A 15,320-nucleotide genomic window follows, 5' to 3' on the forward strand; every position below is an offset into this window, starting at 1 on the left:
CACTGTTTATTGTGTTTTGAAAAATATTGCAAATGGATATGGCATTGAACACCAGGGAGGCGCAGGTAGGCCTAGAAAATTGACTGTCGGTGACAGGAGGCGGCTTGGTATTCTTGTTTCTAGAAACAAACGAAGGAGTTTAGAAAACTTGAGGCTGGATATGATTGATAGAGGAACTGTGGCTGTCTGTAAAGAAACAATTAGAACTGAGCTGCATGCAATGGGTTGGCAGAAATGTCGAGGAATTCCATCACCGATCATGAAACCTGAACAAAAGGAGCGAAGGTTGACCGGTGCTTACAGCATAGAAATTTTAACTGGGACAATGTGATTTTCTCAGATGAAAGTTCTGTGTGGCTGTTTCCTAATACACTGAAATTCTGGACCAAACAAACTGAAAAACCTTTGTATCAGCGCCCAAAGTACAGTCCGAAATTTAACGTGTGGGGTGGCATATCTGTGTTAGGGGCAACGCCCCTTCTGTGTATTTGAAGGGAATATGAACAGTGAGTGGTACACAGATATTGTCGAGGGACATTTCCTTCCATCTGCTCACGTGTTCTATGGAAATGTTTGGATTTTCCAGCAGGACAACGACCTAAAACATCGTTCAAAGCATTCACAGGCCTGGTTTCGGACCCCAAATATGACATTATTAGATTGGCCAAGCTATAGCCCTGACCTAAATCCAACAGAAAATGTTTGGGGACTTATGAAGGAAAGTGTCAATAAGAAAAATCGGACAAATATTGCTGAAATGAAAGGAGAGGTGGTCCGATATTGGGACAGCATGGACCACGACTTTCTAACTTCTTTGATCAGTAGTATGTCCCGCCGCATTGAAGCGTGCATTGCTGCCCATGGTGACTTGACAAAATACTAACTGTTCACCTGTCTTTGAATCTGGAGTTATGTTCTGCTAATATTCACATTTAATACATGAGTAATGAGTGAAAACAATAAAAAAAATTACAATCTTTAAATTCTCAATAATTTCTGGTTGTACTGTATCTGTTAAAGCTATAACTGTTGTTTAATTGTTGTTATGGTCATATATCAATATTTTATTTCATCCCATAAGTTTCTGTATTCTGAAATTTTACGTTATTTGCTGGTTGGGATATCCTGATGTCTATGGCCTCTTACAGCTTCCTTTGTCGCCAGTTGTTATTGGTAGTAGATAGACCTTTGGTGGCTTCCCACATGATGGTGCGTCTCCACTCACCACTGAAATATTTATTACATTCTCCGAATAATCAGCTCTCCACAGTACCATTCAAACCTCTCTGATGGTACTGGAAAGTAGACGACACATTCACCACCATAGCCCCCCAGGACTATCCCACAGAACTACTTGATCACCTCAATGCCCAGTACCAAAGAATCCAGTTCACTGTGGAGACAGAAACAAACCATCACCCTCCCTTCCTAGACATGCCCCTCCAAACTACAGAAACTGGACTATGAACTTCTGTTTACCACAAGCCTACGCACAGACCAGTACATCCATTACAACTCCTGCCACCATCCTCAGATAAAACATGCCGTCATCACCACCCTCACCAGACGTGCAAAAGCAATTTGTCATCCTGATGCTCTCAGCAATGAACTGAACCATCTGAAGGACACCTTCATCTCACTCAATGGTTACCCTGCACATCTAGTCTCAAAAACCATCAACAAGACCCTCAACACTTCCAAGCCTAAACCCAAAGCTGCCCCATCACCCATCAGCATCACCATCCCATACCTAGACCCTGTCAGCCATCAGATCTCCTGGCTAGTGAAGAACAAAGCTAACATAGATGCACCTTCGCCAGTACCAAAACTATCAAAACCCTCCTGCAAGCCAATGGCAGAAGCCCCAGGGGATGTGTATATCATACATCGGCACATCAAAGAACACCAAACGTCTGACAACAAACTCAACCTCAAATCCACTATTTCTGAACACAACAACAAGAACCACAACCACATTCACCTGAAGTATACTCTGAAAGGTCATGTCCAGCAAAATAAAGAAGTTGGCATCCATAAATTCTTGCCTTTTTGTATTATGAATTAATCACAAAAAGGCAACTGAGACAATATTTAAGTAGTTTATTTTCCAGATTTATTTACAACCACAAGGCTGTATAATATCTCCTGTTCTTTTCACCCTCTACACTAATGGTTGTGAAAGCTCTAATTCAACCTGTTCAACTTTCAAGTTTGCAGATGCACACTGATTCTGAAAAAACTGTATAAAGAGGATATTAATCATTTCATGACTTGGTGTGCAGACAACCACTTACTCTTAAATGTCATAAAAACATTGGTAATTAACTTGTCGGAGTAAGCCCACAGAATTGCTTCCAGTGACAATCAACGGTGAATGTGTTGAGACATTGTCGGAGCATAAGTATCTGGGAACCTTCATTCACTTCTTTGAAGCTGAACTGGAACTCTAACACTGAAGCTGTATACAACAAGTGTCAGCAACGTCTTTATCTCGATGCGTAAACTCAGATTTTTTCATGTTAACCCATCTGTGATGTCATCAATTTATGTAGCATTTATTCGAAGTATTTTAACATTTTCCTTCCATTGTTGGTACGGGTCTCTCTCAGTTCATCTCAAATCTAAAATAGACAGAATTGTTAACACTGCAAGTAAAATCACTGGAGTCATATTTTAATGTTTATCATCAATATATGAGTGGCAAATCGTGAATCAAGCTGTCAAAAGTATGTCTGACCAAACTCACGACTTACATTTGGAATACAAGCTCCTCCCTTCAGGCTGCAGCTACTAAGTTCCAATTGTGAAAACTGAGAGAGCCTGTACCTCCTTAATCCATCTACCATATCTCTTTTCAACAAATGTAAAGATTCTTAAATTCATGAATTTATGTAAATATGTTATGTATTTGTATCTCTCTGATGTGTCAGTAGCTCTGTCGATGTAACTTAAATTCCTGAAAAGGCAATAAAGTATTATTATTGTTATTATTATTAACTTTTAGCATTGTTTTGTGCTTGTTACATGTACACTGTGTAACCATAGAGATGGGAATCAATTTCTGCTTATATGTCATTAATAGTTTTGGTTTAGTATACAGTATCTATATACATTGTACTTTGAATATGTATCAATTTCAGTGTTTGTTAAGTTAACAAACATGACCATTACATGTATGCTAATCACAGAGTTCAATAAAATTAAAATGTATTCTGAAATTGATTAATTCATCTGTCAGGCATGTTCATGTTCTTGAAGGCATCCCAATGATTGTGATTTGCGATTGTGACAATTTGCACACACATGCTAATGCAGGGCGCACAATTTAAATGTTTGCATTCTTGTTGTAAGTATGATATGCAAATTCTTGTTGTAAGTATGATATGCACATTCTTGTTGTAAGTATGATATGCACATTCTTGTAAGTATGATATGCACATTCTTGTTGTAAGTATGATATGCACATTCTTGTTGTAAGTATGATATGCACATTCTATAAATGTGAACAACACTCAAGGATTGTTTATCTCTTTGACTTAGACCATAAATACTGCTTATGCAATGCCAAAGCTTGCTTATAATGCATATCTGTGGGTTTAGTTGTGGTGTAAACAGGAATGGTGCAAAATGAAGTTGTCTGACATTTTAATGTTCATCAGAAAACAATATAATCTGTTTGTAGATGTTGCCAACACGGGTGGAAATAACCCATTGCCTGACGTCTGAGTTTTTTCTGTTGGGCAAGCAAATTTGTATATCACGCTGTACCGGTGTCCAGTTGACTTTCCCATGTTAATAATGTTGTTTATTTAAAAAATCAACAAGAAAACGTCCAGTATAGTGGAAAAATGATCAGGGTAAGTTATTTTACATGTGCCACTGTAGCGGAGTACACTAGCAACTTTAAAGTTATTTCCACCCCTGCTACAGCAGAACACACTCTTGACTCTCACCACCTTCAGGTTGTGCATGTGTGTCTGAATGTCACCTAGACAATCATACTGGGGTAGTGCATGTGTGTCTGAATGTCCCCTAGACAATCGTACTGGGGTGGTGCATGTGTGTCTGAATGTGTGTCCGATAATACATTGTGACGTTTTGCTAAAGTTGTACATTATCGTCTGATAATGTACAGGTAGCGTCTTTTATCTATCACTGAAGAGTCTGAGAAAATGTCATACATAACAGGAGGATCTTTGTAATGATTGTATGTTCGTCATGTGAGAGCTATACAACCAGTGTTCGAAATAGCTACTGGCCTGCTAGCTGATTGTGAATCAGGCTAGTAATATTCTGTTAAAGCTATCCTGACTAGCTAGCTGAAAATCTGAGATAATTTGTTCTTTATTTAATGCACATGAATATGATGAAGTCAATTATTAAGGTGTTAAATGTCCACAAAAGTTTCATGATATTTGTTATCTCTTGTCACACAAAGATTGCTATATAAAACATGTTAATAGCATTAGGGAGGTAAGGAACCATTACTATATACAAATGTAGCATTTAAGCTTATTGGCTAATGCTCTACTAGTATCCAATCAGCTTTGTCGATGTGCATTTTGATATTGATATTTTGCAGGTGCAGTGAAGTATGATGTGTGCTAGCAGCATTTTTACTTAACTAGCCTTCATGTCTAGTTACTTCTCAAAATTAATTCATACACTGTACACAACCATGCATTGGAGACTATAATGTGTAGGCTACACTGTCACTGGCTGTTTGTAATGTAGTGCAGATAGTGCCTTACACCAGAAAAGTGGCTAGTGATGTGGATATGGTCCACATGTTTTGTTATGAAGTTCATGGCATAGATAATATGCAAACTTTAAATTATAGATGGACATAGCTATGAATAATAAAAATTATTACATAAGAATGATATCCCAGAATTCACTACTCTTTCTTGACATCCGCTGCGCAGCTGATACTATAAGCACGTATTGTCACAATCGTCAACAGAGATGAAATACAGATTTTGTCTTGGAATTAATTGGGAAATCTAGTTTATTTGGACAATTTCAAACATTTCCTACATATCCCAGTGACTAAAAATATTAGGATTGAAAGGAAACGGAAGTCAGTGTATGCCTCTGTATTTCTGTCATATAATCCTAGCATAAGTAATTTATTATTATGTTTTTTATGCACTGTAGAACTTCATTTGACTCTGTCTGAAATTTTAGGAAATTTGTAAAATTATTGTGATAACTAGGGTAATTTATAAATACCCTAAGTATATAATATTTTACACATACACACCTACAACAAGAAGGCTTGTGAACATAACATGTTAATGTTGTGTGTCTCACATCGAAGAACCTCCCAACAATGACTAATTGAAGTGGAATAATACTGCTCAATGCTGCAACAAATGAATGGAAACAAAATGTGAATATAATAGTATATTACAAGTTGACAAAAGTAATATGAATACTATCAGGCAGTGACCTTGCCTCAAGGAATGTATCAGTCAATATCCACATAAACGCTAACTTTTGACAAATCTACAGTGCAAGATTATTCCACTCTATCTGTGCTTCTACATACATTTTACATAACATGTAATACATTTGCCACATCACACCTGAGTTATTGAGTAGACATGAGAAATGCCAAATGGGAACCTTTGTCAGGTAATCTGAGCTGTGTTTCCACTAATTATGCCTGTGATGCCACTAGTTATACCTGAGGGGCATGGTGGGTGAGCTGGCTAAGGCGCCAGGCTAGTGATCCAGCGAGCATAAGGTGCCGGGATCGAGCCCACCTGTGACCGGGTGTAAAAACCTAGGAGTAAAACTTTGTGTGCAGACACTTTCAGTGTTGTCACAACCCCTAGTGTACAGTACACAACCCTGTGCACTTAAAAGAACCCACGAATCCGTTGGTATATGACCAGATGGTGGCCACATGAATACGTGCAAACACCTATAGTGCGTTTGGCTCAAAAGCGGACTGATGAATTGCAATCTAACTCGAAAACTAGTGTGAAAACAGCCAGGTGTTAGAGAAGCACGTGCACAAGTGCCGACAAAGTTATTGATTCATTAACCTGTGCTGTGCCGTCTCCATCCTTTCTCGCACACCTGGCTGTCCCTTTCTCTGCACTCCTCCCTCGTAACAAATAGTGAACTGTGTCAATATTTTAATGATAGTTTGTTAAACAACTTTTTTAATTTTAGGACATAAATTCTGCAAACAAATGACAGAGTTGATCTGAAGTTTTGATTATGATCATTGTTTCATGGAGTATTTTATGTTTATTAGTTTTCGAGTTAGATTGCAATTCATCGGTCCGCTTTTGAGCCAAACGGACTATAGTTGAGGGTACAGCAATGTGCAGTGAACTTGGACAAAGTACTGTGACTATGTGTCCCAGGCCACCCAGCTGTGAATGGGTACCTCGTAAGGATGGGAAAGCCACTCCCCAGGGAGTTGAGATTGATAATAAGACGTGCTGACATCCAATGATCGAGGGAAAAAATACCAGCTCCTTGAGCATGCACATGCAAATATCCAATAATAATAAAATAATAATAACAAATACACAGGTGAAGATGTTTTTGTTTTCTTGTATTTTGTGGTGAAGGTTTATACCACCAAACATGGATGACAACATATGAGTAGTAATTGTTGTATTGCATGCAATTGAGTTGCCTAAATAACTGTAGGGTTGTTGTTGTTTTGAGGATATGAATGCAACTTCATTGTTACATTAAATAACATGCCAGAAGCCTAGTGTGTATGAAAGTGTGGGTTCAGATTCCAGATTTAACCCGGTGAAGAACTGCTGCATCACTTTCTCCCAACACTATGTGCCATGGTCTCGTGTCCATTTCTGATATAAGTCTTCACATTGTAATCAGTCCCATGTCTGAAATTCAAACCTTTCTAGAGAGAGTTATTGCCACTTAGTGATACATGAGGTTACAAATGAATACCTGACATGTAGTCAAGACAACATAACCTGAATTGTAGTGCCAGACAATACAGAATAGTTTATTGATACATACAAATGTTTATCATGGTTTTCCCTGTATGTTGAATGAATTGTTTACTTATGCTCTCTCCCTGTTTAAAACCTTTTGAAAACCAAGCCCTGTTTATGATGTCTTCAGTTATCATTCATACTTAGACAGGTAGGTATAACTAAACCCCCTATCCTTGCAGTGAAGCCTCTAGGCATGCTTCAAGTCTGACTCATTGACAACCAAGATCTTCTTTCTGGCAAAGCCCTCATCTTTGGAGATGAAGAGGATAGCTCCATTACTGCCGTCATCTTCGAGGAGGCCCACAAGACCTTCAGCTATAGTCTCCGTCCTGGCAACAGAGGCATATTGAGCAAACATGTGATTGTTGGTGAGGTAATGATACAGGTTGGTGAGGTAATGATACATGTTGGTGAGGTAATGATACAGGTTGGTGAGGTAATGATACAGGTTGGTGAGGTAATGATACAGGTTGGTGAGGTAATGATACAGGTTGGTGATGTTAGGATACATGTTGGTGAGGTGATGATACATGTTGGTGAGGTGATGATACATGTTGGTGAGGTGATGATGCAGGCTAGTGAGGTGATGATACAGGTTGGTGTGGTGATGCATGTTAGTGAGGTGATGATACATGCTGGTGAGGTTATGATACAGGTTGGTGAGGTGGTGATACAGGTTGGTGAGGTGATGATACAGGTTGGTGAAGTGATGATACATGTTGGTGAGGTGATGATGCAGGCTGGTGAGGTGATGATACAGGTTGGTGAGGTGATGATGCATGTTGGTGATGTTATGATACATGTTGGTGAGGTAATGATACAGGTTGGTGAGGTGATGATGCAGGCTAGTGAGGTGATGATAGAGGTTGGTGAGGTGATGATACAGATTGGTGAAGTGATGATACATGTTGGTGAGGTAATGATACAGGTTGGTGAGGTGATGATGCAGGCTGGTGAGGTGATGATACAGGTTGGTGAGGTGATGATACAGGTTGGTGAGGTGATGATACAGATTGGTGAAGTAATGATACAGGCTGGTGAGGTAATGATACAGGCTGGTGAGGTGATGATGCAGGTTGGTGAGGTGATGATGCAGGTTGGTGAGGTGATGATACATGTTGATGAGGTGATGATACAGGTTGGTGAGGTGATGATGCAGGCTGGTGAGGTGATGATTCAGGTTGGTGAGGTGATGATACATGTTGGTGAGGTGATGATACAGGTTGGTGAGGTGATGATACAGGTTGGTGAGTCGATGATGCAGGCTGTTGAGGTGATTATACAGGTTGTGAGGTGATGATGCAGGCTGGTGAGGTGATTATACAGGTTGTGAGGTGATGATGCATGTTGGTGAAGTGATGATACAGGTTGGTGAGGTAATGATACAGGTTGGTGAGGTGATGATACATGTTAGTGAGGTGATGATACAGGTTGGTGAGGTGATGATGCATGTTAGTGAGGTGATGATACATGCTGGTGAGGTGATGATGCAGGCTAGTGAGGTGATGATACAGGTTGGTGAGGTGATGATGCATGTTAGTGAGGTGATGATACAGGTTGGTGAGGTGATGATGCAGGCTGGTGAGGTGATGATACAGGTTGGTGAGGTGATGATGCAGGCTGGTGAGGTGATGATGCATGTAAGTGAGGTGATGATACATGCTGGTGAGGTGATGATACAGGTTGGTGAGGTGATGATACAGATTGGTGAAGTGATGATACATGTTGGTGAGGTAATGATACAGGTTGGTGAGGTGATGATGCAGGCTGGTGAGGTGATGATACATGCTGGTGAGGTGATGCAGGTTGGTGAGGTGATGATACAGGTTGGTGAGGTGATGATACATGTTGATGAGGTGATGATACAGGTTGGTGAGGTGATGATGCAGGCTGGTGAGGTGATGATACAGGTTGGTGAGGTGATGATATATGTTGGTGAGGTGATGATACAGGTTGGTGAGGTGATGATACAGGTTGGTGAGGTGATGCAGGCTGGTGAGGTGATTATACAGGTTGTGAGGTGATGATGCAGGTTGGTGAAGTGATGATACAGGTTGATGAAGTGATGATACAGGTTGGTGAGGTGATGATACATGTTAGTGAGGTGATGATACAGGTTGATGAAGTGATGATGCAGGTTGGTGAGGTGATGATACAGGTTGGTGAGGTGATGATGCAGGCTAGTGAGGTGATGATACAGGTTGGTGAGGTGATGATACATGTTGGTGAGGTGATGATACATGTTGGTGAGGTGATGATACATGTTGATGAGGTGATGATACAGGTTGGCGAAGTGATGATGCAGGTTGGTGAGGTGATGATACAGGTTGGTGAGGTGATGATACAGGTTGGTGAGGTGATGATGCATGTTGGTGAGGTGATGATACAGGTTGGTGAGGTGATGATGCATGTTAGTGAGGTGATGATACATGCTGGTGAGGTGATGATACAGGTTGGTGAGGTGATGATACAGATTGGTGAAGTGATGATACATTTTGGTGAGGTAATGATACAGGTTGGTGAGGTGATGATGCAGGCTGGTGAGGTGATGATACATGCTGGTGAGGTGATGCAGGTTGGTGAGGTGATGATACAGGTTGGTGAGGTGATGATACATGTTGATGAGGTGATGATACAGGTTGGTGAGGTGATGATGCAGGCTGGTGAGGTGATGATGCAGGTTGGTGAGGTGATGATATATGTTGGTGAGGTGATGATACAGGTTGGTGAGGTGATGATACAGGTTGGTGAGGTGATGATACAGGTTGGTGAGGTGATGCAGGCTGGTGAGGTGATTATACAGGTTGTGAGGTGATGATGCATGTTGGTGAAGTGATGATACAGGTTGATGAGGTGATGATACAGGTTGTTGAGGTGATGATACATGTTAGTGAGGTGATGATATAGGTTGATGAAGTGATGATGCAGGTTGGTGAGGTGATTATACATGTTGGTGAGGTGATGATACGGGATGGTGAGGTGATGATACATGGTGAGGTGATGATACATGTTGGTGAGGTGATGATACATGTTGATGAGGTGATGATACAGGTTGGCTGAAGTGATGATGCAGGTTGGTGAGGTGATGATACATGTTGGTGAGGTGATGATACATGTTGGTGAGGTGATGATACATGTTGGTGAGACATGTTGGTGAGGTGATGATACATGTTGGTGAGGTGATGATACATGTTGATGAGGTGATGATACAGGTTGGTGGGGTGATGATACATGTTGGTGAGGTGATGATATAGGTTGGTGAAATGATGATACAGGTTGGTGAGGTGATGATACATTTTGGTGAGGTGATGATATAGGTTGTTGAGGTGATGATACATGTTGGTTAGGTGATGATACATGTTGGTGAGACATGTTGGTGAGGTGATGATACATGTTAGTGAGGTGATGATACATGTTGATGAGGTGATGATACAGGTTGGTGAGGTGATGATACATGTTGGTGAGGAGATGATATAGGTTGGTGAAGTGATGATACATGTTGGTGAGGTGATGATATAGGTTGGTGACGTGATGATACATGTTGGTGAGGTGATGATATAGGTTGGTGAAGTGATGATACAGGTTGGTGAGGTGACGATACATGTTGGTGAGGTGATGATATAGGTTGGTGAACTGATGATACATGTTGGTGAGGTGATGATATAGGTTGGTGACGTGAAGATGCAGGTTGGTGAAGTCATGATGCGGTGTGGTGAAGTCATGATGCGGGGTGGTGAGGTGATGATGCATCCTGGTGAGGTAGAAACTTACTTCATTCTCCCCTGCTGTTGACATGCATCATACTCGTATTGGTAGTAATTCACGCTCTCCCGCGTGATGTCCATCAGTGGAGTGTCCACTGGCTTCGGACATATGCAAGCGAACCTTAGGCCGAGCTGTTCCCGGTCCGGGATGTCCTGAAATCAGTTAATCCATTTGTGAGTGTTTTGCTGCAAGACTGGATGAACGTACAACTGAATTCCTGAGAACATTTCATGGATCAATCCAGATGGTGGTTCTGACATAATACAGACCAGGTTCAAGTTGACACATATGAGTGTCGTCCATGAATTACAGCCTGACAGAACATCAACGTAAAACAATATTCACACGGGACTTACCGCCCAAGCTCGCGTGTGAGCGACGACGCCAGATTTTGCAGCACAGTAGACGGGTGTGGTGAAGTACACGTAGATACCTGCAACACACGTAGAGCAACCCAACATGTTCTGATTGTCATTTATTCTTGTTAACGCATATCTGTAGTCTGCATTAGGGGAACCTAGTATGGACGTGTTCAGTGAAAGCAATGTGTAACGCGTTTTCGATAAAATGAATATTATATTATACCAAACTGCAATATGAATAAATCGACTGCTATTTAATTCGATCATCCTCAATGGATATGCCCTTATATATTGATCAGTAGTAATAGCGAGTGAGTTTAGTATTACGCCGCACTCAGCAATATTCCAGCTATACGGCGATGGTCTGTAAATAATCGAGTCTGGACCAGACAATCCAGTGATCAACAGTATGAGCATCGATCTGCGCAATTGGGAAGCGATGACATGTGTCAACCAAGTCAGCGAGTCTGACAACCCCATCCCGTTAGTCGCCTTTTACGACAAGCATGGGTTACTGAAGATCAATATTCTAACCCGGACCTTCACGGGTAGTAGTAATAGCTTAGTGGTGATTTAAGTTTCATGTTCATAACAGTGTCGTCGTTCAGTTAGCTCACCTGCACAAGACGCTGTGTTGATTACGACCCCCTCCTCTACCCCCTTTATCCTTCCTCATGTGAGCAATGGCTAACTCCGTTCCGATCACAGTACCCCGCTGTAAGTACAAATGTATGGTAATTCCAGTGATTGGATGGGACTGTGCATAACAACTAATTGTCTCGTCCATTCTGCTTACATGATACGTCCACACAGCTGATCACTAAGGTGACTGACCATCATGATGCTGATCATGTCCTCCCAGCGTCCCTCGTGCATGATGCCTGCGTTGTTCAGCATTATGTCCACACACCCGAACCGTGCCACCGCCGTCTTGAAAACATCTGTGTTGATAAATATCACACATATTTGGATTTTGACCTTGATTTGATCTTTGCTCTTAGACATTAGCTGGAAGCTCAAACTTGTTTTGGCCACAACACAGCCATAATTAAATCTTGAAGATATTTAGTTTTCAGTGGAGCTCAATACATATGTTCTGGTTTTCGGAATATTGTACATTTTGAACGCAATTTAACCTTTCTATTTGGACTACTTTATAGTAAAAAAATGTTTATTCACAATATTGTTGACACCTGAATTTGTTTTAGGCTTGGAATTCTACTACGTCCATGATCATTACTCGGACTCTAGTGTTCAAACTGTAGTTGTGTATATATGTTCCAAGTTTTTGTCCCGATTCATAATAACGAATCATCACCCCCTCCATTTTTAGTGGACAGAGCGGTTGTCCGGCAAGCAGATCCCGGTCACGTCAAACCTAAAGATGCGAAAAGATGGTTCTTTTTGCCTGGCGCTCTTTATAGAACCGCAATACAATATCTGCTGCTTAAAATATCTGAGCAAGGTATTCATGTTGAAACTGAGGCATGGTACCTCAGTAAGGTGGAACTACTAAATCAGCGTTCGTCCGGACTAGTACAAGCGCGAGCGCGCGCACGCACGCACGCACGCACGCACGCATGGACACACGACGCGACTTATGTCCGATTCACCTCATCCCTCTGTATCCTCTAAACTTTGATATGACTAACATACTGGGGTTACACGGTCACTTGTCCACTACCCTACCACAAACATGCCTGGAGCATGTTCACAGTGACAGTAAAATTGTCAAATTGTATTGTATTTTGTATCAACATGTTTCAAGATGTCTCCACTGAATGAAAGAACATTATTAACTGAGAGGCGAAATTGGTATGCACGTACATGGCTATAATTATAGCGCCAACCCACTGAGATACTATTTCTCGGTTTAACGTGCTTCACTCTGGGACATTATACAGTGCCAGAGATGATGAGACCATCTTTATTCCCTACATGCTGAGCGCTAGGCAGGGTAGCACTACTAGCAGCAAGCACCATACTTTGGTATGACTCGGCAAAGGGAACGAACCACCGACCTTCTTCTCTCCACACATATTATATTCCTCAGTCCTTATTGTAATTTGTAGAAATCTATAGAAACTAAGATCAAATATTATCACATTCAGCTTTTTACTCGGAAATGGCGTATATCTGCAGCCTTGTTACTGGGTCACATGACGTTCTTCACCTTCCATGTTGCTGGCACTAGTGACGTCACACTGTATAAACACTACGTTATCGTGGTACTTGCGCCTCAGCTGTGTCTCCAGCTTCCTGCCAGCATCTGCGTTGATGTCGGTGATACACACCTGGGTTAGGCAAGCGGTATTCCGTTAACCATACACAAAGCGTCATATTCAGAAAAGAGATTTCAGGTATAAATGTCAGTGTATACGTACTTGCATACAGACCAAAAGGTATAAGAGGAACAACATATGCACATGCACTCTTAAAGAAGAAAGTTTGCAAAAAAATATTTTATATTATGTGGGCTTTCCCTGCTACACGTTGGCAAGTGTGATTAGATCTGGAAGGCCATGGCAAGATACTGGCGTTCGAATTAAGAAGGAAGTCTGCGGTGAAACGAGCTGTATATGTTAACTCTGTTCAGTTTTGAAAGGACATGAGACCTTGACTGTCCAGCCTCCTGCCCTATGATAATGTTGCGATGCTCAACATTCAAATTAAGGCATTATCCAGATTCTAATAACTCAAACTTATGAAAAACTGATCACTGACATTTGAACTTTTTATAGTCATTGTCACTGCAGCTGATTGTCACAACTTGCCGGTGCTTTCGCTTGAAGTTTTCGTCCAGTCGTCTGAGTAAAGGCCGTATAAAGCAGCGCAAGTTTGAAACGATTGCGTGAGTGCACTACACTAATTATGGAGCAGGTGTCTCAGATTGTTATAAAACTATCTCCATTGTTTGTAGAGATATAAAAAAATGTGAAAGAAGCAATTATGGTCGTAAGGCTAAGCCCTTAACGTTTGAGGTTGATAGCAATGTCGCACATACACCGTATAGACAGCTGATCCGTCCTACCGATTATAAGACTTGATCTGGGAAATACGTGTCCGAAGAATTTCATGATTTCAACGAAAGTAGTACATGTCAAGACAGTCATTGTAAAATAAAGTGTATAATATACAGCTAGCTTTAATAAAAGGGAGGGCCGAGGTAGGGGTTATAAAAATGGTCAGTTTCCATTTGCTTCCTGTTCTGGTTTAATCAAAATACATTGATACGTGAACATTAGTGATTTCTAAATGTGTTGTGAATGTTTGTAAACGCCGGGCCACGGTGGTCTGTAAATATTCAATCCTGCAACTCAGCCATGAACAAGGTTAACGCGACGAAATAGTTTGGCTGTATTGAGAGTATTTTACCTTGCAGCCTTTATCCAACAACGCTTGCGCAAATGCAATGCCAATTCCCCCTACACCTCCTGTGAGAAATGCTGTCTTCCCTTTGAGTTGCATAGTTATCCTGGACACTGTTCAAGCCTGGGCCCACACTGATGAAGAATTAGGACTTGTCCTGAGCTGTTGCGCTATGTCGTATGCCATGTGACATAATTAGGACAGCACAATCACACCTGCGCGTGCGGTGGCTATGGGGGTTTAGATTATACGTCGATGGAGGGTAACGGCCAACGTGACATTGCATTATCTCTCATATTAGCCTTGTTTTTATCGAGTTTATATAATGGATTATAAGGGGCATTCTAGCACGACATTGTGTGAGACTCGATTCTGATTGGCTGAGAGCTCATCAAAACCGTACTTAAATGGCAGTTTAAGGCCGCTAATTAAAGTGGCCAATTCACCGCGTATGAATACAACGAACTCGTTAACCCTATTGTTTGTAAACAAACATGTCGGACATCGGCAATTTCTACCTTGAAGCCAATATATCCAAGAAAGCCCACGCAAGTCTAGAAAATGTGGCAAGTCTAGATTTCCTCAGCTTCAGAAAATGAAGAAAGTCTCAGGGCTCCTTTTCATTATTTTATTTTTTTTACTTTGAACATTTTTCTGTAAAATATGTTCATTTCAGAGACTAGTTGTGAGTCTACCTCGGCAGCATCTTTGGTATTTGAAATAAAAAGCGAATGGTTTGAAGAAGAATTTCTTGACCCCTATCCCAGGTCATCTAGCGAGTTCACGGCTTGAATTGGGGCGAGTCTATTGTCATACAGTAGGGGAGATCAAT

The 15,320-nt window shown here is 41.1% G+C and overlaps 2 protein-coding genes and 1 long non-coding RNA gene across 3 annotated transcripts; 2 read left to right on the plus strand and 1 right to left on the minus strand.

Moving 5' to 3' along the window:
* Positions 1-1,203: 1,203 nt before the first annotated feature.
* LOC124285921 lies at positions 1,204-8,289 on the plus strand. The gene is made up of 4 exons (XM_046722198.1): positions 1,204-1,209; positions 1,433-2,000; positions 7,235-8,088; positions 8,131-8,289. Exons 1-4 carry the CDS (start codon positions 1,204-1,206, stop codon positions 8,287-8,289), a joined length of 1,587 nt encoding a protein of 528 aa, XP_046578154.1.
* LOC124285926 (15-hydroxyprostaglandin dehydrogenase [NAD(+)]-like) lies at positions 6,554-14,669 on the minus strand. The gene is made up of 7 exons (XM_046722202.1): positions 14,495-14,669; positions 13,293-13,413; positions 11,954-12,060; positions 11,737-11,834; positions 11,114-11,190; positions 10,764-10,909; positions 6,554-7,321 (listed from the first exon to the last, which is right to left on the minus strand). The coding sequence occupies exons 1-6, from the start codon at positions 14,585-14,587 to the stop codon at positions 10,791-10,793; spliced, it is 615 nt and encodes a 204-aa protein (XP_046578158.1). The 5' UTR covers positions 14,588-14,669; the 3' UTR covers positions 6,554-7,321; positions 10,764-10,790.
* LOC124285927 lies at positions 8,936-9,661 on the plus strand. The gene is made up of 3 exons (XR_006900914.1): positions 8,936-8,974; positions 9,349-9,558; positions 9,640-9,661. It is a non-coding gene; the product is annotated as an uncharacterized LOC124285927 (long non-coding RNA).
* Positions 14,670-15,320: the final 651 nt, after the last annotated feature.

Source organism: Haliotis rubra, unplaced genomic scaffold (assembly GCF_003918875.1).
Source record: "Haliotis rubra isolate DU_JTF1 unplaced genomic scaffold, ASM391887v1 Scf370, whole genome shotgun sequence".
Taxonomy (NCBI): domain Eukaryota; kingdom Metazoa; phylum Mollusca; class Gastropoda; order Lepetellida; family Haliotidae; genus Haliotis; species Haliotis rubra.